The sequence below is a fragment of the Triticum urartu genome, chromosome 6A (assembly GCF_056163025.1).
Source record: "Triticum urartu cultivar PI428250 chromosome 6A, HENAU_Tu73, whole genome shotgun sequence".
In the NCBI taxonomy this organism is placed as follows: Eukaryota; Viridiplantae; Streptophyta; class Magnoliopsida; order Poales; family Poaceae; genus Triticum; species Triticum urartu.
In genome coordinates, this window is record NC_141878.1 from 9,277,701 (window position 1) to 9,305,658 (window position 27,958).

Sequence of the window (27,958 nt, forward strand, 5' to 3'; positions counted from 1 at the left end):
GCGGGGCAGGAGGAGGGAGTGGGCAGGTGGCCCCAGCTGTCCCGCCTCTTGCCATACCCGTCGGGCACTTGTCTGAGGGCATCGGGAGCCCGCAGCCTCCTCATTCTCGTGAGGAGGTTGTTGCCTTCGGCGGTATCCCAGACCCGGTCTCGACGGGGAGACGGAGCAGTGCTCGCGTTCTGGACCTTCCGGAGGTGGACGATATGCAGCAGCGGTGCGCTATGAGGGCGGCCAAGCCTCACGATGCTGTGATATCTACTGGTATGTCCGTTAACATATCTAATTCTTTATTGCATTTTGCTCCTGAGGAGATTGTTAATAATGCAAACCAATTAGGAGTTTCACTAGGCGCTAATGATATTGAAATCTCCAACTCGGTGAATGATATGTTAGATTTAGAGGCGGAGCGGGCCTTAGAGACTATTCGTCATCTTGCTGCGGTCAAGCCCATGAATGATGAGGAAATTGATGCGTTAGGGGTTAGAGTGCTAAATAATCTATGTGCGGACCTAGCACCTTCTAATCAGGAGTCGGAGGGCGAGGATGTGCCCTTAGATGATGTAGATATCAGTTCTGTTCAGTCCGGTTATGAGGACCTGGTGACGGAGCACACTAAGCCAAGGTGTAAGTGGAGGCGAAAGATTTATCCCGACTCTGCTGTTCGTAGGAGTGCTAGGATTCGGACTGCTAAAAAATTCCATGATGAACTATGAAAGGAATCTTTTGGAATAGCAGAGGTCTGAAAGACTTGGGTAAAAGAAGGTTTCTTGCTGAAGCTTCTCTGGAACATCGGTTAGATTTCGTTGCTCTGTCGGAAACCGGTCGAGATAATTTTGCGCCGCAGTTTCTTTCCTCTCTTGTGGGTGGTCTTGAGTTCGATTGGCATTGCCTCCCGCCACGAGGTAGATCGGGGGGCATCTTACTGGGTGTGAGATGTGATTCCCTTGAAGTCCGGAGTGTAGTAATGGGTGACTTCGCGGTAAAGTTTCGAGTTAGGTCTAAAGTTGATGGGTTCAACTGGGCGTTGGTAGCGGTCTATGGGGCCGCCCAACCCGAGCTTAAACCGGAGTTTCTGGCGGACCTGGTTCGGATATGTGGGTCCGAACAACTTCCGATTTTGGTCGGGGGTGATTTCAATATCATTAGAAGGAGAGAGGAGAAAAACAATGATAATTTCGACGGCAGGTGGTCGTTTATGTTCAATACTATTATTGAAAGCTTAGATCTAAGGGAGATAGAGCTCACTGGTAGACAGTTTACCTGGGCTAATGCTATGCCAAGCCCGACATATGAGAAGCTTGATCGGGTTCTCGCCAGCGTGGAGTGGGAACAGAAGTTCCCTCTTGTTACGGTGCAAGCTCTCACGCGGGGAACCTCCGATCACACACCTTTGTTCGTGGACTCAGGGGAGCCGAACCATATAGGAAACAAAAACACCTTCTCTTTTGAGATGGCCTGGTTCGAACGCGAGGGATTCTTAGACATCATAGCCAGGGAGTGGGCTAAGGGTGTTGGAGGAAGGACGGCGGTCGAGCGCTGGCAGAATAAAATTAGGCATTTGAGAAGCTTCTTACGGGGTTGGGCTAAGCATCTAAATGGGGTGTATAAGATTGAGAAGGATAGGCTCCTCTCTCTTGTACAGGCATTGGACGTAAAAGCTGAATCCGCGCTGTTGTTGCCCACCGAGCTCCAAGTTAAAAATGAGGCGGAGAAGAGGCTGAAAGAACTTCTCCACGAAGAAGAATTGAAGTGGGCTTTGCGTGCCAAGGTCCGCAAAGTAGTCCAAGGGGACGCGAATACTCAATTTTTCCACCTCATTGCTAATGGTAAACACAGAAAGAAGCGGATCTTTCAGCTAGAGCAGGATGAGGGTACTATTTTAGGGCAGGATAATCTCAAAACCTATATTACCGAATACTATAGACAGCTATTTGGACCGTCGGAGGCCAATTGTGTGTCCCTCGATGAGTCCAGGGTTGAGGACGTGCCTCAATTGACTGCTGCTGATAATGATATCCTGGTTGCCCCATTCTCAGAAAAGGAGGTGTTCGATGCTATTGCACAAATGAAAAACAATAAGGCTCCCGGTCCGGATGGGTTCCCGGCTGAGTTCTATAAAAAGTGCTGGCACTTTATTAAGGGGGATTTACTACCTATGTTTCATGATCTATTTTCTGGACAGCTTCAATTATTTCACTTGAATTTTGGAACTATCACATTGCTTCCAAAGAAAACGGATGCTGCGAGGATTGAGCAGTTCAGGCCGATCTGCCTCCTCAATGTTAGTTTCAAAATCTTCACCAAGGTCGGAACTAATAGGCTCACACAGATTGCGCAATCTGTGGTGCAGCAATCCCAAACTGCTTTCATGCCGGACAGGAACATCCTTGAAGGGGTGGTTGTCCTTCATGAAACGCTCCATGAAATCCATTCCAAAAAATTAGATGGAGTAATTTTTAAGGTGGATTTCGAAAAAGCGTACGATAAGGTTAAGTGGCCATTCCTCCAACAGGCATTGCGTATGAAAGGTTTTGATGAAGCCTGGCGCCGACAGGTCGAATCATTTACGCAAAAAGGGAGTGTGGGAATTAAAGTGAATGACGACATAGGTCATTATTTCCAGACACATAAAGGCCTAAGACAAGGAGATCTGATGTCCCCTATCCTGTTTAACATTGTGGTGGATATGTTAGCAATTTTGATAGGCCGGGCTAAGGAAAATGGTCAAGTGGGTGGGTTGGTTCCTCATCTTGTGGAGGGAGGTGTTTCCATCCTTCAGTACGCCGATGATACAATCATCTTTATGGAGCATGATTTGGCCAAGGCGAGAAATATGAAGCTTGTGTTATGTCTGTTTGAACAATTGACCGGGTTAAAGATTAACTTCCATAAGAGCGAATTGTTCTGCTTTGGTAGAGCCAAAGACGACCAGGAGTCTTATAGGCAGTTGTTTGGGTGCGAGTTTGGGAGTTTACCCTTCTCTTACCTTGGTATCCCGATTCACCATCGTAGGCTAACAAACAGAGAATGGAAGTGCATCGAGGATCGATTTGAGAAAAAACTGAGTTGTTGGAAGGGTAATCTCATGTCATACGGAGGCCGGTTGATATTGATTAATTCGGTGCTCACGAGTATGCCTATGTTTCTCTTATCTTTCTTTGAGGTCCCAGTTGGTGTTAGGAAACGACTGGACTTCTATCGGTCACGCTTCTTTTGGCAGGGTGATGAACTTAAAAGAAAATACCGGCTTGCTAAATGGGACATCATCTGTAGACCGAAAGACCAAGGGGGTCTCGGTATTGAAAATCTTGAAGTCAAGAACAGATGTCTTCTTAGTAAGTTGTTGTGGAAGCTGTCCTCCGGGACTGAGGCCATGTGGGCGCAGATCCTTCGTAACAAGTACCTCCAAACTAAAACATTGTCCCAGGTCGCAGTCAGGCCGACTGACTCGCCTTTCTGGAAAGGACTAATGAAAGTCAAACAATCTATGTTCAATAGGACGAGATTTGTTATTGGAAACGGTACAAATACCCGTTTCTGGGAGGATACTTGGCTTGGTGAATCACCTTTAGCCATTCAATATCCGTCTTTATATCGGATTGCTCCACGACGTGAGGTGTTCGTGGCAACGATATTCCAATCTATCCCCCTTAATATTCAGTTTCGACGGTCGCTAGCGGGCAATCGTTGGGAAGAATGGCTTCATCTAGTTAGGAGACTGATGGAGGTTCAACTTTCTCACCGACCCAATATATTGCGTTGGAAGTTGACTAGTTCTGGAGTATTTACAGTTAAATCAATGTATATTGATGTTATTAATTCGACTGCTATTCCAACTTCCAAGTTTGTTTGGGCTGTCAAGGTGCCTTTAAAAATAAAAGTGTTTATGTGGTTTGTCCATAAACAAGTTATTTTAACAAAGGACAACTTGATTAAACGCAATTGGACAGGACCTATTAGGTGTAGTTTCTGTGATCGGGATGAGACGATTAAGCATTTATTCTTTGATTGCCCGTTGGCTAGAGTTCTTTGGCGGACGATCCATATTGCTTTTAATCTTACTCCACCGACTTCTGTCAATGCTTTATTTGGGACATGGCTTAATGGGGTTGGGCCTGTTCTCGCAAGACATATTCGGGTTGGAGTTTGCGCTTTGTTATGGACTATCTGGAATTGCAGAAATGATTTGGTTTTTAACAGAACATCACGGATTCATTTTTTGCAGGTTATTTTCCGAGCTACGGCACTGATCCGTTCGTGGTCACTACTCACTCCGATGGAGGCCAGGGAGCATTTGGTTACTGGATCTATCCGTTGGGAGATGGTCACTCGGGATATCTTCAACCGGTTTGGATGGCGGTCATGTAATAGGATAGGCAATTAGTTTCCCTATCTATTGTTAGCCAGCCGGTTGTGGCATCTTTTTTGGGCTAGTTTGTATATCTAGCCGTCTGTAGCTCTGTGTGAGCTGCATTTCTCTTTTTCCTTTTTGTTTAGCTGGAGACTGTGGAACCTTGTTGGCACTTTTGCCTTTTTTTGATTAATAAGATGGCCGTATGCATCGTTCTGATGCAGAGGCCGGGGAGACCCCCCTTTTCAAAAAAAAATGTAACTTGACATCCAATGCAGTACAGAAGATTTTCAAATATTTCCTAGTTCTTTTTCTCGAAATAATTTTTTTCTATCACTTGGATGTATTTTCATTTTGCCGTGCACACTAACAGATTGGCAAAGTTAGATTCAGACTTATGATCGACTCTGACAATCTGAGATCATGCATGACTAGTAAGTATCAGAGGATAATGTTGGTTCTCAGACTCTCTAAGGGCATCTCTAAGGGCAACCTGCAAATTTTCTTCCGCATCCGTCCGCAGACAGTGTGGACCAGTCCGCGACATGGAGCGGGAGACCGCCATCCAACGCTGCCCGCATACATTGTGAACACCTTGTTCAAACCAGATAAATTTCATGCAAACATGGGCGGATTTCATACAAACCGGATGACATTCATGCAAACATGACCGATTTTCATTACATTTTGAACATTTAGAACAAATAAAAAACACAGATCCTAAACCTATCCTACGGCGGCAGCGCCCGGCGTCCAAGGCCATGTCATCCTGCATACGCCCTCTCCATGAGCACCAACAATAAGACACATAAAGTAAAGGTGCAGTCTCCGCTGAGAAAGATATAACATGGGAGACAGACTGGCCCACATGGGACACTGGCCCTATTGCCTCCCGTGGCCTATTCATCCTCGGAGGAGTCCGCGACCTATCCGTCGACGGTGGACATGAGGTCCATGATTGAAATGATAGCGGCGGGCTGTCGTCGCCCCACCGGGCCGCCTGATAGTTTGTTGGTGGCGCGTAGGACGCGCAGCTGGCCTTGTTCTCCTCCGCAATGGCCTGGAGCTATGTTGCGGCGGCCGCTTCCTGGCGAGCGGCGATTTGAGTGCGGACATCATTGTAGATGTCATGCTGCTCCATGGTGAAGTTGGGGTTCGCTGCAGCCATGGCCGCCACGGCCTCCTCACTCGCACGCTCGCCGTAGATCTAGCCTCCTGCGGTCGGTGCTGCTCCAGGAGAAACATGTTGTATCGTTGTTCCTACTTTGCCGGCTATAACACCAACAAAGGTGTCGGCGCAGACCGCACCTCGGCCATGGCGCTGTTGTAGTGCGCAAGCTTCTCATCCATGATGAAGCCGGCGTGCACAGGAGGCACGGGAGCCGGGGCGGTGTCGACAGATCGCGTCTCCACCATGTGGTCGCCGTCGTCGTCGGAGAAATTGGGGAGCTGGCTGGTAAGCCGGCCTCGATCCGCCTAGCATGGCGGGTGTGCCAGGCGGTGGCAAGGACGGCCATTGCGTACTTTATCTTAGTGGAAAGGTTCTCTCATAGAGCTTCGCTGCCTCTATTTATCGAGAAATGCCGGACACACAAACACAAATTACTCAATTTTACCGTTTGCAGCATTAATTGATTTCACCGTGCAAGCGCACCAATCATTTTTGAGGGCCTAACAACGTAGAAATAAAATGGAGAGAAAAAAACCCCATTATTGAGGAGGTACTAGTAGCAGCTAGCAAATGTAATTAGCCCTGTCAATTTATCTAACCTACTAGTAGTACTAGGGGTTGAATGCACCGCAACCATTGCATATATAAGGACTCGAGGGCTACATACATGTGAGGGTCGTCATTCATCCTAAAGGAACCAATCTTCCCCTTCGTTCGTCTTTCTTTGTGACAAAACTCTCTACTCTCCTAGTTAATACACAGCTGAAACTATACGAGAAACTTGGTGGCATGGTGTTGGTCTCCTTGTCTCGGCAAGGGAGAACCATTTAGAGCCTATAGGCATGGGAGGCACAAGGGAAGAATCAGTCACATGTGTCATTGAGTCCTTTACGAAGGGCTTCAAGATCTGTACTCACAGCCTTTTCCCAGCATGACAATCAACGTCCATCACTCCGTATACTTAGTTGTAAACGATTCCCCTACTATCTTCCATGTCCAGCAGAGGTAGAAAATGTCACGCTCTATATTCTTCCACATATTATCTTAATATCCTGTAACACCACCCAGATAGTTTATATAACAAACAATTAGCACAGCAAATAGTTGACACCTACGGCAGTCCATAAAATAAATTAAGAATACAGATGGCTCACGTAGCTATCAATTGGACCCGACTACATAAATTTTAGTTCAACTAGCCATTGACCCGTGCAGGTGCACGGCCTAGCTATTACATGGATAGAGGATTATTAATAATATTATATTAACATGTAAAATGAAGGAGTTATCCAAACCATGATAAACCAAAATATACACATTTATTATAAGCTTTGTTTTGGAAAGAGCGCATCTGTTTACCCGTTCATGTTGCAGAAACAACAACTACTGGTGTGAATGAAACCTTCCTAGCATAGTAGCTTAGCAACATTTAAATCCATGTGAATTTTACACCACCTACGAAGGGATGGATAATGTATGAAATAACTTGATCCATATGTCAAGATAAACATCTTTCTGACTTATTTGATCCACATTCTAGCATATATAACATAACTCATCAAAGGCTGGGAGAAACATACACTACACACGCCCACTATTCTACACATGCCCACATGATCCAATTTTTTGCATATGTCGCATGGGCTAGTTTTTCTCAAATACTACCTATATGTCAAGAATTTGCATAACCAAATTATTAGAAGAGGTACAAAGCATTGTAAGAAAATTCTATTGATTACTATTTAAATGGATATGTTTGTACGTAGTGTTGGATTCATCATTTAAGGTCGTTTACTTTGTCGCGGTCGTTTACTTCTTCATGGCAGGGTCATGATCCTGCCATAACTTTAAAAAATCATTGTTTTGCTTAATGGAGAACGTATCTATCAAGCACCAAACAAAAAAGGAGAATATCTGATAGTCATGGTACATCTATACGAAACTGAGAATATGTACTCCCTCTATAAACTAATATAAGAGCATTTAGATCACGAAAGTAGTGATCTAAAGGCTCTTATATTAGTTTACGGAGGGAGTATATCTAGCATGAAATTAAATAGTAGAGTGTCTCATAATGCCTGGGAATTATTATACACCTAAACTTTCAATATTTTAATAGACATGGTTGTGAAATAACCCTATTTGAAATACTCAATTGTGTGCCTAGCCGACCCTAGCACAAAAGCCATGATGTTCGTTCTTTTGCTATTTATTAAATAGGTTTACGTTCATATATGTTTTTTATGCATGACAATGTATGCCTATTTTCGTGTTAAATTAATTACATTGTTAGTGGTGATATTATGGGAGCCATTAGGGAGTGAGTTTTGTATGGTCGCGTCTTGGCTTTATACAATGAGATTCAAATTATTTTTCAATCAGGCATTGGTTCACTTTTTCAGCTTGAGTATTTGGGGAATCCTTATTTTTAAGTGTCGTTTTCTTTGTCCAATATCACATGAAGATGGTTTTTCTTTTCATGGGAATTGGGATGCGCGCTATCACTAGTGGAAAAAGGGTCAAATGTGAAGCACATTAGTGCCGGTTTCAATTTGAGCCGGCACTAATGTGACCATTAGTGTCGGTTCCAACGGCTAGGCGGGCTGGCATCATTAGTACCGGTTCGTTGGCAACCTTTAGTACCGGTTCATGCCACAAACCGGTACTAATGAGGTTGTGTCAGGCTCTGGTCAGGCTGGGCCCCCACGAAGACCTTTAGTACCGGTTCATGGCATGAACCGGTACTAGAGTTTCTTAGTAAGCCGATTTTTAGTCCCACCTCGCCAAGAGAGAGGCAGTATGAGCGGTTTATAAGCCGTGAGTGCAGAGACAATGGCGAAGAGGCGCAATGCTCACCTGCACGTTGCTTAGCTTCAAGCCTTTCGGAATAGCATAGATTGCACTGAGCTATGTGCAGTGCAGTCTACACTATTCCGAAAGGCTTGAAGCAAATTAATCAGCATTGCACCTCTTTTTTATTTTTAATAACTTATTTGAACTCCGGACTTCTTGTGTTTCAAAGCGATGTCATCAATTTCCAACATGTTCTGACATCAATTGCTGTTTTTCAGTCATTTACCGAATTGTTTAGAGAGCTAAATGACCGTGAAACTGAAATTCACTACAAAATGAACTGTGAAAATGTTGAAATTTGGCATGGTATCATCATTTCACCCTCATAGCATGTGCGAAAGAGTAGAGAGGGTCACGGCAAAAACTGGACGCACTTCGTGTACAAATTGGACAATGTCTTTCGGAGTATCAGGCTTTCGGACGAGAACTCATCTGTTACACGGGCACTTCAATGTTTTTTATACTTATTTGAACTCCAGACTACTTTTGCGTTCAGTATGCAGCATTCAAAGCGACATCATCAATTTCCAATATGTTCTGACATCAATTGCTGTTTTTCAGTCATTTACCGAATTTTTTAGGGAGCTAAATGACCGTGAAATTGAAAATCATTACAAAATGAACTATGAAAATGTTGAAATTTGGCATGGTATCATCATTTCACCCGCATAGCATGTGCGAAAGACTAGAGAGGGTCACGACAAAAATTGGACGCACTTCGTGTACAAACTGGACAAGGTCTTTCGGAGTATCAGGGTTTCGGACAAGAACACATCTGTTACACGGGCACTTCAATGTTTTTTATACTTATTTGAACTACGGACTTCTTTTGCGTTCAGTATGCAGCATTCAAAGCGATGTCATCAATTTCCAACACGTTCTGACATCAATTGTTGTTTTTCAGTCATTTACTGAATTGTTTAGAGAGCTAAATGACCGTGAAATTGAAAATCACTACAAAATGAAGTGTGAAAATGTTGAAATTTGGCATATGCTATCATCATTTCACCCGCATAGCATGTGCGAAAGAGTAGAGAGGGTCACGGCAAAAACTGGACGCACTTTATGTACAAACTGGACAATAATGTGTTTCGGAGTATCAGGGTTTCGGATGAGAACTCATCTGTTACACGGGCACTTCAATGTTTTTTATACTTATTTGAACTCCGAACTGTTTTTGTGCTCAGTATGCAGCATACAAAGCGACGTCATCAATTTCCAACACGTTCTGACATCAATTGTTGTTTTTCAGTCATTTACCGAATTGTTTAGAGAGCTAAATGATCGTGAAATTAAAAATCACTACAAAATGAACTGTGAAAATGTTGAAATTTGGCATAGTATCATCATTTCACCCGCATAGCATGTGCGAAAGAGTAGAGAGGGTCACGGAAAAAACTGGATGCACTTCGTGGACAAACTGGACAATGTCTTTCAGAGTATCAGGGTTTCAGACGAGAACTCATCTGTTACACGGGCACTTCAATGTTTTTTTATACTTATTTGAACTCCGGACTTCTTTTGCGTTTAGTTTGCAGCATTCAAAGCGACTTCATCAATTTCCAACACGTTCTGACATCAATTGTTGTTTTTCAGTCATTTACCGACTTGTTTAGAGAGCTAAATGACCGTGAAATTGAAAATCACTATAAAATGAACTGTGAAAATGTTAAAATTTGGCATGGTATCATCATTTCACCCGCATAGAATGTGCGAATGAGTAGAGAGGGTCACGGCAAAACTGGACGCACTTCGTGTACAAACTCGACAAGGTCTTTCGGAGTATCAGTGTTTCGGATGAGAACACATCTGTTACACAGGAACTTCAATGCTTTTTATACTTATTTGAACTACGGACTTCTTTTGCGTTTAGTATGCAGCATTCAAAGCGACGTCATCAATTTCCAACACGTTCTGACATCAATTGCTGTTTTTCATTCATTTACCGTATTGTTTAGAGAGCTAAATGACCGTGAAATTGAAAATCAGTACAAAATGAACTGTGAAAATGTTGAAATTTGGCATGGTATCATCATTTCACCCGCATACCATGTGTGAAAGAGTAGAGAGGGTCACGGCAAAAACTGGACGCACTTCGTGTACAGACTGGACAATGTCTTTCGGAGTATCAGGGGTTTCGGACGAGAACTCATCTGTTACACGGGCACTTCAATGTTTTTTATACTTATTTGAACTCCGGACTTATTTTGCATTTAGTATGCAGCATTCAAAGCGGCGTCATCAATTTCCAACACATTCTGACATCAATTGCTGTTTTTCAGTCATTTACCGAATTGTTTAGACAGCTAAATGACCGTGAAATTGAAAATCACTACAAAATGAAATGTGAAAATGTTGAAATTTGGCATGTTATCATCATTTCACCCGCATAGAATGTGCGAAAGAGTAAAGAGGGTCACAGAAAAACTGGACGCACTTCGTGTACAAACTGGACAATGTCTTTCAGAGTATCAGGGTTTCGGATGAGAACTCATCTATTACACAGGCACTTCAATGTTTTTTATACTTATTTGAACTCCGGACTTCTTTTGCATTCAGTATGCAGCATTCAAAGCGACGTCATCAATTTTGAACACGTTCTGACATCAATTGCTGTTTTTCAGTCATTTACCGAATTGTTTAGAGAGCTAAATGACTGTGAAATTGAAAATCACTACAAAATGAACTGTGAAAATGTTGAAACTTGGCATGGTATCATCATTTCACCCGCATAGAATGTGCGAAAGAGTAGAGAGGGTCACGGCAAAAACTGGACGCACTTCGTGTACAAACTGGACAATGCCTTTCGGAGTATCAGACTTTCGCGCGAGAACTCATCTGTTATACGGGCACTTCAATGTTTTTATACTTATTTGAAATCCGGACTTCTTTTGCGTTCAGTATGCAGCATTCAAAGCCGCGTCATCAATTTCCAACACGTTCTGACATCAATTGTTGTTTTTCAGTCATTTACCGAATTGTTTAGAGAGCTAAATGACCGTGAAATTGAAAATCACTACGAAATGATCTATGAAAATGCTGAAATTTGGCATGGTATCATCATTTCACCCACATAGCATGTGAGAAAGAGTAGAGAGGGTCACGGAAAAAACTGGACGCACTTCATGTACAAACTGGACAATGCCTTTCGGAGTATCAGACTTTCGGGCAAGAACTCATCTGTTACACGGGCACTTCAATATTTTTTATACTTATTTGAACTCCAGACTTCTTTTGCGTTCAGCATGCAGCATTCAAAGCGGCGCCATCAATTTCCAACACGTTCTGACATCAATTGCTATTTCACAATCATTCACCGAATTGTTTAGAGAGTTAAATGACCGTGAAATTGAAAATCACTACAAAATGAACTGTGATAATGTTCAAATTTGGCATGGTATCATCATTTCAGCCGCATATCATGTGCGAAAGAGTACAGAGGGTCACGGCAAAAACTGGACGCACTTCGTGTACAAACTGGACAATGTCTTTCGGAGTATCAGGGTTTCGGACAAGAACTCATCTGTTACACGGGCACTTCAATATTTTTTATACTTATTTGAACTCCCGACTTCTTTTGCGTTCAGTGTGCAGCATTCAAAGCGGCGTCATCAATTTCTAACACGTTCTGACATCAATTTCTGTTTTTCAGTCATTTACCGAATTGTTTAGAGAGCTAAATGACCGTGAAATCGAAAATCACTACAAAATGAACTGTGAAAATGTTGAAATTTGGCATGGTATCATCATTTCACCCGCATAGCATGTGCGAAAGAGTAGAGAGGGTCACAGCAAAAACTGGACGCACTTCGTGTACAAACTGGACAATGTCTTTCGATCAGGGTTTCGGACAAGAACTCATCTGTTACACGGGCACTTCTATGTTTTTTATACTTATTTGAACTCCGGACTTCTTTTGCGTTCAGTATGCAGCATTCAAAGCGGCGTCATCAATTTCCAACACGCTCTGACATCAATTGTTGTTTCTCAGTCATTTACCGAATTGTTTAGAGAGTTAAATGACCGTGAAACTGAAAATCACTACAAAATGAACTGTGAAAATGTTCAAATTTGGCATGGTATCATCATTTCAGCCGCATAGCATGTGCGAAAGAGTAGAGAGGGTCACGGCAAAAACTGGATGCACTTCGTGTACAAACTGGACAATGTCTTTCGGAGTATCAGGGTTTCGGACGAGAACTCATCTGTTACATGGGCACTTCAATGTTTTTTATACTTATTTGAACTCCCGGCTTCTTTTGCGTTCAGTATGCAGCATTCAAAGCGGCGTCATCAATTTCCAACGCGTTCTGACATCAATTGATGTTTTTCAGTCATTTACCGAATTGTTTAGAGAGCTAAATGACCGTGAAATCGAAAATCACTACAAAATGAACTGTGAAAATGTTGAAATTTGGCATGGTATCACCATTTCACCCGCATAGCATGTGCGAAAGAGTGGAGACGGTCACGGCAAAAACTGGACGCACTTCGTGTACAAAACTGGACAATGTCTTTCGGAGTATCAAGGTTTCGGACGAGAACTCATCTGTTGCACGGGTACTTCAATGTTTTTTATACTTATTAGAACTCCAGACTTCTTTTGCGTTTAATATGCAGCATTCAAAGCGACATCATCAATTTCCAACACGTTCTGACATCAATTGCTCCTTTTCAGTCATTTACCGAATTGTTTAGAGAGCTAAATGACCGTGAAATTGAAAATCACTACAAAATGAACTGTGAAAATGTTGAAATTTGGCATGGTATCATCATTTCACCCGCATAGGATATGCAAAAGAGTAGAGAGGGTCACGGCAAAAACTGGATGCACTTCGTGTACAAATTGGACAATGTCTTTCGGAGTATCAGGGTTTCGGACAAGAACTCATCTATTACATGGGCACTTCAATGTTTTTTATACTTATTTGAACTCCCGACTTTTTTGCGTTCAGTATGCAGCATTCAAAGCGGCGTCATCAATTTCCAACACGTTCTGACATCAATTGTTGTTTTTCAGTCATTTACCAAATTGTTTAGAGAGCTAAATGGCCGTGAAATTGAAAATCACTACAAAATGAACTGTGAAAATGTTGAAATTTGGCATGGTATCATCATTTCACCCGCATAGCATGTGCGAAAGAGTAGAGAGGGTCACGGCAAAAACTGAACGCACTTCGTATACAAACTGGACATTGTTTTTCGGAGTATCAGGGTTTTGGACGAGAACTCATCTGTTACACGGGCACATTAATGTTTTTATACTTATTTGAACTCCCGACTTCTTTTGCATTCAGTATGCAGCATTCAAAGTGGCGTCATCAATTTCCAACACGTTCTGACATCAATTGCTATTTTTCAGTTATTTACCGAATTGTTTAGAGAGCTAAATGACCGTGAAATTGAAAATCACTACAAAATGAACTGTGAAAATGTTGAATTTGACATGGTATCATCATTTCACCCGCATAGCATGTGCAAAAGAGTAGAGAGGGTCACAAAGAAACTAAATACAGAAAAAAAATTACTCAGAAATAAATAGAAGAAAATAAATAAAGGAGAAAAGAAAAAAACTATATAAAAAAAATTAATCAAAAATAAATAGAAGAAAATAAATAATGTAGAAAATAAAAAAATATAAAAAATTACTCAAAAATAAATAGAAGAAAATAAATAATGCAGAAAAGAAAAAACTATAAAACAAATTGTTGGGGCGCTGCCTAGTGGGCCTGCCAGACCTAGGGCGTGCAAATTCACGCCCAGAAGGTCCGGCAGGCTCACAAAGCAGCGTGCCGTAGTTAGGCCCAGAAGCCTACTATATAGAGGAGTTTGAAGGAGCAGCCGCGACTGGGTTTATAAACCAGTGCGGCTGCCCTTCGCTCGGCAAGGTGGGACTAAACTTTGTGCACCGCGGGTGCAGCGCACCACCTTTAGTACCGGTTGGTGGCTCCAACCGGTACTAAAGGGTGCTCTTCCCGCCTCTTGGCTTGGCCAAAGTTGGCCTTTAGTACCGGTTGGTGGCTCCAACCGGTACTAAAGACCTTTCCTATATATACAACACTTACGAAAATTTTCAGTTAGTTCCTATTCGTCTTCGTCTTCGTCGCCGCCCCCGCCCCGTATCGCGCCCTGTCCCCGTCGCCGTCGTCGTGCCCCGGCCGTCCCGGCGTCGCGCGCCCCGGCCGTCCCCGGCCCCCTCGTCGCGCGCGCCCCGGCCGTCCCCGCCCCCGTCGCGCCGTCCCCGTCGTTGCCGTCTCGCGCCGCCGCCCGTACGGCGCCGCCCCCGTTGCGCCGTCCCCGTCGTCGCCGTCTCGCGCCGCCGCCCGTACGCCGCCGCCCCCGCTCGTACGTACACACACACACATACACACACACACATACGCCACAATTTTTTTTACTTATTTTCTGTTTTCTATGTTTCAGATTAATGCATGTCAAATTGTTAATTAGATGAATTACCTAGATAAGAATGTTAGAATGTTAATGTTAGATGAATTAGATAGAGAAGTTAAATATTAATGTCAATTGTTAGATGAATTAGATAGAGAAGTTAAATATTAATGTCAATTGTTAGATGGATTAGCTAGATATTAATTAATTAGGTATATGAGATTATTTGAACTAGTTGAATTAATATAACTAGTTTATTTTTAGTAAATGCTTAGTTGAACTAGCTAGTTGAATTAGTACTAGTTTATTTTTAGTAAGAAAATTTAGGTATATGAGATTTGATGATCTAATTAAAATATTACTATATATAGCTACTTCATATATTTTAGTAAGAAAATTAATAGAACTATTTTATTTTTAGTAAATTCTTAGTTGAATTAATAGACCTAGTTATTTTTAGTAAGAAAATTAAGGTATATGAGATTTGATGATCTAATCAAAATATTACTATATAGAACTACCTACTTTATTTTAGTAAGAAATTAATAGAACTAGTTTATTTTTAGTAAATGCTTAGTTGAATTAATAGAACTAGTTTATTTAGTTGAATTAATAGAATTAGTAAGTATTTAATGTTTCAACTATATATGAACATATGTTAGATATTAATGTCAAATGTTGGATGAACTAGATATAAAGTATATGCTAGATATATATTTAATTTAGTTATATGAGATTTGATTATCTAATTAACATTTTATTATATAGAACTAGCTATCTTATTTTAGTAAGAAAATTAATAGAACTAGTTTAGTTGAATTAGTTAAATTAATTAGTTGAACTAGTTAGTTGAATTAGTTGAGCTACTTTATTTAGGTATATTTTTCGTAAGTGCTTAGTTGAATTAGTTGAATTAATTAGTTGAACTAGTTGAATTAATAGAACTAATAAGTTTTTAATGTTTCACCTATGAACATAGGAATGTCGTCTGATGACGAACACGATTTCATTATGTGCGAATACTGCGAAGACCAGCGCGACCTGTGCGGCCAAAATTTTCTAGTTGATGATAGACGCATCAGCATCAAGCTGGATGAGAACTTCGAAGTGGATATAGTAAGTCACAACGACAAGTCTTTTTTCGTAATTAAGCATGACTTATGCTTCATTTGCTTCAACTTTTAATTTTAATTTTTCACTATTCTACTAGTGTATCCCCTGCCATGCAAGAATTTTTGTCTTGGATAAGATAGGTTTCAGTCCTAACGAAACTATGGAGGTAAAAAGAGTTTACTTGAAGACCGAGCATGGTTATACCTTCAACGTCAAATTATACATTGCAGACACATACACCTATTTTGAATGCAAAACTTGGCAAGCACTATGCAAGGCTTATGCATTTGAGCCTGATATGGTTACCACCTTTGATATTCGTCCGAAAGATGATATTGAAGGTAACAGAGACATCTGGGTCGATGTGCAGACGCCTCCAGTTCTACCATTATGTGAGTTTCTCAACCATATTTATGTCTTCGATATTGTTTATTCAAAAAGAGTTGACAAGTAATTTATATTGACAGCTTATTTCCACTCAAGAAAACATGTCTGGCGCTTGGTAGACAGGACCGTCCATTGTCCCGGGGCTGAACTAAACTGCGAGGAGACAAGACATTATGTTTCATGGCTTGACGATCTTGATGCAGTCAAGACAAAAAAAAATTCCTGCACTTAGAAATGTTAGTACTCAAAACGTGCGACCAATAGTGTTCGTACTGAACTACGGTCACATATATTTAGGAAAGATGGTAAGATTTCTACTATTTCTCCTCAGTGCATCTTTTGCATACATTATTTTTTTAAGCTAAACTTCATTGCTAAGTATGTTACTATACGATGTTCTTCAATAGGGACTCCCGATGAATGTTGTGCCTGATTGGATCGAGACTAAATGTACCATAAATATTGTTAGCTTACGGCCAAGATATCCTACAATGCACTTTAGTGCATTCAGGATTTCTAATAGCGAGGAATGCTTAATAGTAAAAGACTGGAGCAAAATTGTGAACATCGCAGAGAAGTACTATGGGGCAGCAATCAGAAGCGCAACCCACGATTAGGAGACAGGTTCATCTGAATGCTCCAATATGATGAATCAGGAAAGCTATACATGTTTTATGCTATTTTACCTGAGAGAGAGCAGCAGGAGTGATTAGCTAGTTCATGCTCTTAGTACTTGTCCTCTCATGTTCGTGTTCGTCCTGAACTTAATCTCAAAGAGTGATTTGCTTTTGTGGTGTTATGAACGCTTATAATATCATTACCATGTTGAACTCGATGATATCTTTGCTTCTGGTACAAGTGAATGTCTCTTCTTTAAGCTAGTGTTGGTGATGATTAGATAGCGGTAATGACTATATGATGATTAAGTAGTGGTAATGAGACGACTATTATATGATGATTTTTAGCTAGCTATGAAAACTGTTGTTGGTGATGATATATATGATGCAAGAGTTTTTATATTAATATGATGATGATGATGATGAGTTATTATATCATTTATGAAAGAAACCGCAGATTAGTTTCAACTGGATGGATTCTAGCTAAGTGATCAAGTATATGCCATATCCATATTACCTCGATAACTTAATTAGGTGATCAAGTATATATAATATGTATATGGCATATACTTGATGACTTAGATAGAATCCACATGCATCCAGTCAAACTAATCTGCGGTACATTCACCTAATGATTTAACAACTTGTTATAATGTAAAACAATCACCAAATTAAATTGAAACCACAAAATTAAAGTAAAAATAAAAAATAAAACCAAATCACACCCAAACATTCAACCGGTACTAATGTCCTACGCGTCCACGGAGCTGGCTCGTGCCACGTGGTTGCCCTTTAGCACCGGTTCGTGCTGAACCGGTACTAAGGGGAGGGGGGGGGGCTTTACTGCCCACACTTTAGTGCCAGTTATCGAACCGGCACTAAAGGGCCTTACAAACCGGTGCTATTGCCCGGTTCTGCACTAGTGTATCTTGTCTAGTTTGAGAATTGAAATGTATCTTAACATTGAATTAAATTGCAGCGTACCTCATAATTCTTGAAAATTGCCCTTCTCCTAAATATTTGAAAATTTTGAAGTGGTTGTGTATATCCAAAAATAAAATACTCTATAGATTGCCTTGCCAGACCCTAGTACAAATTCAATGATATTCCAAATATCCTTATTTGAGATACTCAATGACGTGCCTTGCCCCCTTCTAGTATAAATGTAATGGTATTCCTACAAATGATTTTTATGAACGGATATAAAAAGGGATTTCACATATTAAATAAATAGCATTTGCAATGGTAATAGCTTTAAAGGACAGGCACACCGTGCATAGATTTTTCAAAATATCTAAGGATATATTTTAGTTTGTCTGTGTCTGATTTATTTTATTTTAGCTGGTCTCCTTTTGTACCATGGGCTTGAAATTTTATTTTCCAGCAGGCAGGGCTCAGTTTTCTAACGCGGCCTTTTTTTTTAACAAACGTGACCCTGAGAGCTCTATTTGTACAGATGTTCTATCTTTCCTGAAAAAACATGCAGGTTCAACTGAAAAAAATAGACATGTAGTTTTTTCATGGTTGAAGATATTTTGGCATGGGGCATGAAGATATTTCTTTTAGATTGCCATGAAGATATTTTAGTTGTACGTGTCTCTTAATTTTTCTTTTGCATAAAGAAGGCGCGTACTTGAAACTTGACATGGGGTTTGAGGACTCTGTTTTTTTTTTGCAGGGAGAAGGCACGTGCTTGGAACTTGGACGTGTGATTTGAGGACTCTTTTTTTAGCATGATTTGAGCACTTCTATCTAATCTATTTTTTTTTTGCGGGGATCTAATCTCTTACGTACACGGTGAGAACTCTTTTCTCTCTTTTTTAGGGGTAGAACTCTTTTCTCTTTTGCTCAGAGTTCAGACTATTTTCAACTAAATTTGATTCAGACTATTTTCAACTAAATTTGATTTAGACTTTGTTCAACTAAATTCAGTACAATGCTCTGAAATGTCGAAACTATGTTCAATTATATTCAGATTTTTTTAGTTATATTCAGTTCTGGAATGTACTTTTTGCTTGTTCAGATGAAAAAGTGGATTGAGGGAATGCAGGAGCGAGAGAGAGCCACCCGGTGCCCTTAGGCACGTAACTGACGAGTCGGTCAAACCAGGCCATGTGAACTGTTTCAGTCAAAACCGGGTCCACGTCACAGTAAAACCACCTTAAGCATTTTGAAGGATGAAAAGTGTCCGGTTTAAATAGTATGCGCCCAGCTGGCAGAAGAACTCCTCTGGGTAGTACTGTTCGAGTCGTTGTGAGAAGTAAAGCCAAGATACATGCGTTCGTCGCTGAGAAAATTTTGATGTCTCCTTCGTCTACCTCCATTCGGCGTTTGTGTAGCCGGGAGGCCGCTCAGCATGTGTCGCCGTGGAGGGTTTGTTGGCCTACACTACTAGTTAGTGTGCACGTGCAACGTGCGTCTCCCTTAAAAAACAAGTCAATGCAATATGGTGTCCATAAGTTTTCCAAATCTAGATTAGAATACATGATCACATACTTTTCCTGTTCTTTATTATCTTGCTCAAGATTGCTCGAAATTCAAAATTATATTTTTCATTGTGAAATTTTACTAAATTTTAAAGACTTTTAGACAAAACCAACTGTGTATTAATAGGTATGGCTTAGAACAAATATTACCACACTGTACCTTAACAAAAATGATCAGAAAATAATCAGGAGTGACATTACTTCTCTTCTCACCTTGGGAGTAACATGAAAAATTAATTATATTTTCACTTGTGATCTCCTTAATTAGTACTTTATTTAGTACAAAAAACATAAATACTACAAACTCTTTTTGTGATGGAACAAAATAATAAGAACCACATGCAAATATACAAGTACACAGAGTCAAGGTGACAAAGTCTAGAGTTTTAGATTTTACTCACGTCTACACCACCGTGGTGGAGCTTCATCTTGCTACGGCTTGAGCTAAAATGGCCCATATTTTTCTATTCTGAAATCTTTTGATATGCAATGGTGTTGGCAGCAACCATCTTATCAATGGTGGTCAAAGTGGATTCTTATCAATGTGTTTATATTACACATGAGGTTGTGGACATACCTTGGTCAACTGGTCAAATATAACTACCACAACAATATAAAGTGTCTTGTTCTCCATCAAACAATAGCATTCATCTCGCCATATGACAGCACGTGAATATCCACACCATCTGATTACCATGTACAATTCAAGTTCCTACAAATTGCATCAAAGCAACCATGCTTGACTGTTAGAAATATCAGAGAGCCCTCTAGGACGCACATGTTGCGTCTAAAGCTAGTTGTCGTTATTTTCATGGCAGCATCTAAAGAGTTGATGTTCTTCTCATAGTTTCAAGAGTATCTTCTCAATCAGAATACAATGAAAAAGGAGAGAAATAAGTAACCAATTAAGCATCACGGGGAATTTCTGCATAGTTCTTTCATTTTGTAAAACATTAACAGTTGGACTACACATGAAACTGTATATTGCACACGGTGAAAATGAGAGAAATAAGTAATCAATTAAGCATCACAGGGAATTTCTACCTAGTTCTTTCATTTTGTAAAGCATTAACAGTTGGACTCCACATGAAAACTGTATATTGCAAAGTTTAAAAGGTTAATCTTGTACTCCTTGCTTCTCTCAAACCATACATTAGTGCTGGCAACTATGGACGAGAAGGAATTAGATGGTCGTGCGGGCACGGGACACCCAAGAAAGAAACAAAAATAGCTGAAGGAATTGGGAATTGGACACATAGCCGTCCAGGGCGACATCGTGGGACACTCCCGAGACGACCTCATGCAAGGAGGGAACTGAAGCGCAGGGCGTCCAGCAAATTGAGGCGAACACCGCCGAGGGACATTGAGGGCACCGACGTTGTTGTTGTTGTAGGTGCTGCACATGCCATAGAGGCCGCCAAGTGTGTGGTAAAGCCGCGCCGGACGACGGCTGCCACGAGTGCAGGGAAGAAGTCTAAGATGTTGTGTCCGAGGGAGTGCGCCACGGCCTCCCACGCGAAGCCGTGCAACATGCGGGATGCCGGCTCGCTGAGGCCGGCCGACAACATGACCTGGCACTGCAGGTCCATCATGGACGCGAACGTCGGCCACCCGACGATGGCCGGCCTCCACGGGCAGGCCGGACGCCGCCAACTCCGATACGCGTCGGAGCATGCCGAGGACAGCGTCCGGCAGCCGCGGCTGCAATGCGTCCCCGTGAAGCCGCTTGGACGACAGCAGGTGTCCGGCGTCGATCGCGGGTTGTGGCCGCGGAGGAGCCGACGTTCACGACAACCGTGCCCAACCGGTGCGTCATCAGTGGGCCGTACCTTTCGGCGAGGATCCCTAGGGATCGGTGTGGCACTTTCCTGCGATGTCGAGGAGCTTGACCAGAAGCGGCCTCACCCCAGGAGCTCAGGTGGAAGGCGGTGTGGAGATCTAAAACAAATTTACGCAATGTTTGGACGGGCTGCATGCATAGCAAGCTCCGTGTCTCAAGTTTTAATTAATTTCCTTGCATGCAGGGTTAGCAGTTAATCACCATCAAAGGAAAAATGAAACCACTCGTAATTTGCTCCTGAGATGTAGCGATCGTTGGCTGTTGGGTTGTCTGGCATGATCGTGCGAGCGCACGTCTGCCGGCAGAACATTTCATCTCAACCGTTGAACTCACAGATGTAACGTGGGCAGTTGGATATGATTTAATTTGCTAGATCGGACCGTCGTGGTTTTCCTGTGTGTTTTTTGCGGTGTGTCTATAAAAGAACTCATGTTTGCTCTTTTAATAGTAGTAGAGATGTCTATAGGAGAACTCATGTTTGCTCTTTTAATAATAGTACAGATATATTTCATTAGGTAGCTAGATTGGGTTAGACACGAAGGAACAAACGCCATCCCCTCCCAGGTCAGATGACATCCGCAATCGATCTAGTTCAAAACTGAAGGGCTCTATGGTTAGAGAAATAGTATACCAAAGGAACATGAACCTAGAATGGTTCTCACGAGAAAAAGTGCCTGGTAACGGTTAATTCTTGGATCTGTTATGTAGATGCTATCTGTGATGTTCAGTAAGCTGATAAAAATACAGCAGATAATGTGTAGGTTAAAATTACAGAAGATAAGGCAGCACAAAGCCACCATGACATGTGACGGTACCAGATCCTTCTGGAAATACCATACATAGCAGGCAAGCAAAGCAACTACCAGATTGTAACACAACCTGATACCTGACGGTAAATTTAGCTAATACTCCCTCCGTTCCTAAATATTTGTCTTTTAGAGATTTCAAATGTACTACCACATACGAATGTATATAGACATATTTTTAAGTGTAGATTCACTCATTTTGCTCCGTATATAGTCACTTGTTAAAATCTCTAGAAAGACAAAATTTTAGAAACAGAGAGAGTAGTAACGTGCATAACAGCGGGAGACCAGTCCACGAAACAAAAGATATCAGTCATCAAACAGTATTTGGTACTACAGGATAGGACAACCTATTCTGGTTACGTATCATCCTAATTAATCCCCTACAAGTTATAACAAAAATAGTTAGAGCTGCTACTAGTTAAAGAAATACAGCTCTCCACTCTCCCTGGTCGCCGACCATCCAAAAACTTGCTGATATTCTCCTTCATATGGCATTTCTGTTTCAAAGAAACAAGAGGAAGGATCGGTACGAAAATAATTTAACATCACAATAATTTACCGAAACATTATGTACAACAATACTCAAATGTTACGTATAGTAAGAAATCAGAAACAATGAATCTGCTACAACAATATAGTTAGTCCGTTTTTCTTTAAAAATGCTGCAGTTTCCCATACATACATGTTTCCAGTTTACAATCTGCATTTCAGTACGGCAAAACTGTGATCATATAAGTACAAATGCCAAACAAACAAAAAATATCCACAAGCGGAAAAATGCCAGTAACTAAGGGTTCGATGCATGCTGCACATAATTAATAAAACTTCGTAACCTCGAAAAGAGGACAAAAAGGCAAACCTTGCATGATCATTCTTGAGCGTCGGAAATGTGGGAGGCCAGATCATCATAAAAGGACGGATATAACCCAAACATTGATCTTTTTCTTCCATGTCATACACTTTATCCAGTATTTTGTTATTGATATCCAAGTGGAATGCACATCGACATATCTCCAAGAACACAAACTCTGCATAATCCCCCACGTGGTTTATCCGGAGTGTAGCAGTAGACTTGTCCTCAGCATCAAAATTTGACATCGCCAAATGAGCAACCATCTCACGCAAACAAATGTTGTGCACCAGCAACCAAGTGTCCCCTTTGTGGTGCCAGATGCAAAGTTGAAGCTTCTTGGCATGGATGAGATACATACCAGAAGCATCATCAGCACGTACCAATCTGGTGTCTCTATTGCCATACTCCACCCCTTGTGGGAGCTGAATCCTGGAGATGCTTGAGGCCATCAAATCAATGACAACAATGTCATCACAGGCACTTGCTCTATATAAATCTTATTGCCAGTGAGCTCAACGTTTGGTTCCCATCGCAAATCAAGTAGTTCGTATGTGTCAATGGTACGATGCACACGCCACGAAACATTTTCTCGAATACGCACGAGTGTGCGTATCATTTTATAAAGAAGAAGGGGAAAAGACTCCCATCCGCATAGGTACATAATATTTACATGCCTCGGACATCCACCTCCACATGGGGTAACTACATGTTCGACTACTCACCCAAACCCCACCTTGCGAGCCCCGCAAACATTCCATCCAAATCCCCTTTCAAGAGCCCTGCTTGCCTCCATGCACGCCCTTCCCTCTCGATCCGTCCGAGTACTTGCGCTGTGGAGGGGCTTGCGCCATTGAAGACGATGTCGTTTCTGTGCTTCCAAATCACCCACATGCCCGGCAAGCATAAGGTTCTCGTGGTTCGCCGTTGGTCTCGTCGCTGTTCCTGCCTTAAGCACCATGAGGCGAGGCTATCGTCATTGCCAGGCTCCATCTCCGGCTGATTAGTGGCTACGCTCATCCGATGCCACACTTCTTTCGAAAAGGCACAACTCACCATGAGATGATTCATAGTTTCCTCTTGTTGATCACAGAAAGGGCACACGTCCTGATGAGGCAGCCCGCGCTTGGCAAGTCTGTCGGAGGTCTAGCACCGATTCTTGAGTGCAAGCCATGCAAAGAAACGGCATGTCAGAGGTGCTCTCGATCCCCAAGTGAATGCAGCCGTAGGCGCCACCTCAAGTCCCGCAAACCTTGCCGCGTACGCTGAACGCACCGAGAACGCGCCATCCTTCTCCCATGCCCAGCTAACCGAGTCCGGCGTGTCTGGCTCCAACTGGACCGTCTCTACTCTCGACCAAAGCAGCAGAAATTGCTGTAACGCTGCCTCAGTAATGTCGGGCCCAATGTCTCCTGCCCATGCTGCATCCTCCACGGCTGCCGAAACTGTGCGCGCCCACCTTATCCGTTTGGGAACCCTGTCATATACCAGCGGTGCTAGCTCACAGATGCGGAATCCCTGCAGCCAGCGATCCTCCCAAAATAGCGTTTCCTTCCCACTGCCGACCACTGCTCTCGCCGCTGCGTGGAACACTGCCATCGAGTCCTTAGGCACTGAAATGGGTAATCTTGACCATGGCCTCAGCTTGTCTGTCCTTTGAAGCCACGGCCACCTCACTTGCAAGGCTATGTTGAGCCAACGTAGGTTTGGAATGCCTAATCCGCCAGCCCACTTCGGCCGACAAACCATGTCCCAAGCCACTGAGCAGTTCCCTCCATTGGCCTCCTTCTTGCCACACCATAGAAATCCTCGGCAAATACGCGCCATCGCTGATAAGGTCTTGGGTGGTATATCCAATGCGAGCATGGCATGGATAGGGACCGCATAGAGCACTGATGTTATTAGAATTAAGCGTCCACTCTTAGGCATTAGAGCCACCCTCCAGCTTGGGAGGTAATTTGCCAGTTGGTCCACCAGGCTTTGGAACCGTGCCGTTGATTGCTTGCGGATTGTAAGCGGAAGCCCCAAATACTTGCAAGGGAAAGTCCCACTCGAGCAGTCGAGCAGATTGCAGACCTCATCGAGGCTCTCCTGGGTGCATCGAATGAGGTTAATCATCTCAGAGATTAACCTCCGAGCTTCTGGTTTTAATTGTTCTTTTACTTTCGAAGCACGGCAGTCGAACGGCGATGCCTATAGAATAGCTAGATCATCACTTTCTTTACAGCAGGGGCGCCATCTTTGGCTTGTTTATCCCCATGCAAATTGTATTCCACAAACTGTGGCTTTTGATCAATAAAGTTTGGTCTTACCCCTCAAAAAAAATCAAAAAAAAAGCTCCTTCCTTCTGCTCGTCCGGCCGGCCGGCCGGCGGCTGCAACGGCGACCAGCGGGCAGCTCTCCGAATCCGCGCGGCATCCATTGAGGTGAGCCTTCTCTTTCCTCTCTCTCCATTCCATTGAAGCCACCAGTCATCCCCCGTCTAGTTTCTTGACTGATGTGCGCTCCTCTTCTTGCCGTATTAACCCTACCTAGCTAGGTAACTCTATAGATGGATCTGGGCTTCCATTCGGTGAGTCTCTCTATCTGAAGCTTCATTATGCACCGCTTCTTCAGCCTATCTTGAGCCAAGGAAACAAATAGCACCGGTAAAGACTAAAGATGGGCAAGTTCACAAATGTGCAGATGCAAGACGGGGCATTTGATGCTTTTAGTGTAAGATGATGAAATCTGGCAAAGGCACAAGCAGCACAGGGCATTTAATCGATTAGCCTGTTCCCAGTCCCAGCTCAGATGAGTCGCCGCCGTTTCTCGCTTCCCCGTGCATCTACCGTATGCAAGCGCTGGCACAGCATCCTCTCCGACCCCCGGTTCCTCTACCGCTTCCGCAAACACCACCGGAAACCGCCGCTCATTGGCTTCTTTGACAAACAACTTTGTCAAGCCCCCATCTTCACTCCGATGGTGCATGATGACTTTGATTTGGTGGTGCTTCTTGAGTACCCAGTCGCAAGCTCCGGGGTAAAAACCCTAGGTCCGACCCTTGTTGGTTCTGCCTGGCAATGGCGATGTGTGTCGTTACCTTGTTGAAGGCTTTGCTTGGAGTTTGCTCAGACTGATCTTCAGGGTGAAAACCCTTGATCCAGCCTTTGGTGGATGGATCCGGCAATGGCGGCGATTGTGCGTCGTTCCCTTCTTGAAGGCGTTGCCGTTGAAGAACCTTTCTAGTATTCTTTGTGTTCTCATGAAGTGGTTGGTGCCGATGATTCTTGTTGTATTTCGTCGATCGCTATTTTGATCGCTTTCGGGTTTTTTTTCTTTGTCAGGACAAAGCTTTGGTCTCCCAAGACTTTGCTCTTTGTCGGCATGATCTTTTGTGTGTGTGCGTTGGTGACTTGGTGTTGGCTGTGTGCATCCTAGATATGCAGAGGCTGGGTGTCTACTTATTATGTTTGTATCCACTTAATGCTACATTATAAGTCAATAGAAAGCGCCCTTTATTGAAAAATCTTCACTCCGATGCTGGACCCGCCAAACCGCATCCCGGTCAGCTTCACCCTGCCAGAGAACCTCCTTGCTTGGAAGCCACGGCATTGCACTCTTCCTTGACCGCCCGTGCCATGAGGCTGTCCTGTGGGACCCCTACACCAACTTCCAGCGCCGTATAGCTTTTCCACCGGGTTTCGACAATCAGCAAGCTAGCTTCATCATGAGCGCTGCAGTGCTGTGCTCTGCCGGTGACGAGCAGCATGTACATGGTCATTGCCACCTGAGCCCATTCAAACTGGTATTGGCATGCCATGACACTAAATGCACAAAGGCGTTTGTTTGCACCTATGAATCCATGTCTGGCATATGGGAAGATGGTATCTCCATAGCAACTACATATATGGTTTCTAGAAACAGACCTAGCATATTGGTTAGAAATGCACTTTGCTTGTTGCTTCGTGGAGGCGGTATTCTTGAGTTTGATTTTGAAAGGCTGACTCTTGATGTGATTGAGAAGCCTGCAAGTGTCGATGTTACTAGTACTTTGGGTGTCGACTCGTCCTTTCAGATCATAAGAGGAGAGGATAATGGTCTTGGCCTTGCTGTTTTGCCAAAGCCAGAAGAACTAACCATTCAGTTATGGGCGAGGAAATCCGATTGTGATGGTGTTGTCTCATGGGTGCTACAGAAAACTGTCCAACTGGATGAGCTCTTTACATGACCCTTACGTTCAGGCGTGGCAAAACTTGTCCAACTGGATGCCAGGGTATGATGAAGACACAAATGTGATCTTTTTATCTTCAGTTTCTCATGACTTCATGCTCCAACTTGAGTCGATGAAGTTCAAATATATTGGTAGAAGAGAGTACCAGAGTTCTAGAATCTATTATCCTTATGCAAATTTCTATACTGCAGGTAATATCTCGTCTCTTGCATGACATACGTAACAAATCAAATTACTTTTACTGAGATTCACTCCAATTACTTATGATACATGTTTACCATAATATCGTTGGTGTGCTAAAGGGTTGACTAGATATTTAAGTATAAATTGAGTTGTTTGTTTCTTTGTCTGGATGGTTATACCAGCGTAGTTTTGTTACTTACTTCATTACTTAAAGTACCAAAAAAATTTAAATATAACTATTGCTGCCTAGTAGTCACTATGTGCGTAATATGCTCTATCAGTGTGTGCTTGATCTAATATGTGAAATAGTCGTTTGGTTGCCACGTCTAGTCAATATTTTTTGCTTGATGGTAGCCTTCCATTGATTTATTGTACTTCTTTTGATTCAAGGTAGAAGACAGTACCAGAGTTCTAGAACCAATGCTGCTGGAGATGGTGGAGCTGAAAATGTCAATGGATGAGATATCCTAATATGCTATGTTGGCTGAACAGGTGTTGTAAATTTATCTCCTTGCTATGTATATATCTTCTTGCTCGATTATTTGATCAATAAGATGATGCATGATCTCTCGTTTATTACCTGTATGCCATGAGTCTGATCGATTTCAATTGGCTAGTTCTTGCATTTCATATAAGCATGTCTATGAGTTAGATACCAGAATTTTCTTCTCTCTTACACGGGCCTTTAATGGGCA

The 27,958-nt window shown here is 42.5% G+C and overlaps 1 protein-coding gene and 1 pseudogene across 1 annotated transcript; both read left to right on the forward strand.

The window, feature by feature from the left end:
• The first annotated feature begins 709 nt into the window (after positions 1-709).
• On the forward strand, positions 710-2,253 carry LOC147963114 (uncharacterized). Its single transcript, XM_087529469.1, has 2 exons — positions 710-2,087; positions 2,183-2,253. The coding sequence occupies exons 1-2, from the start codon at positions 710-712 to the stop codon at positions 2,251-2,253; spliced, it is 1,449 nt and encodes a 482-aa protein (XP_087385595.1).
• A 23,407-nt stretch (positions 2,254-25,660) lies between these two features.
• On the forward strand, positions 25,661-27,954 carry LOC147963115 (uncharacterized; annotated as a pseudogene).
• The last annotated feature ends 4 nt before the right edge of the window (positions 27,955-27,958 follow it).

Bases quoted from the DNA above. Each gene is read 5' to 3' on its own strand.
- LOC147963114 (XM_087529469.1), top strand. From the start codon at position 710: ATGAAAGGAATCTTTTGGAATAGCAGAGGTCTGAAAGACTTGGGTAAA. The intron at 2,088-2,182 runs GTCCGGATGGGT...TTTTCTGGACAG, and splicing joins GAAAAACAATAAGGCTCCCG to CTTCAATTATTTCACTTGAA.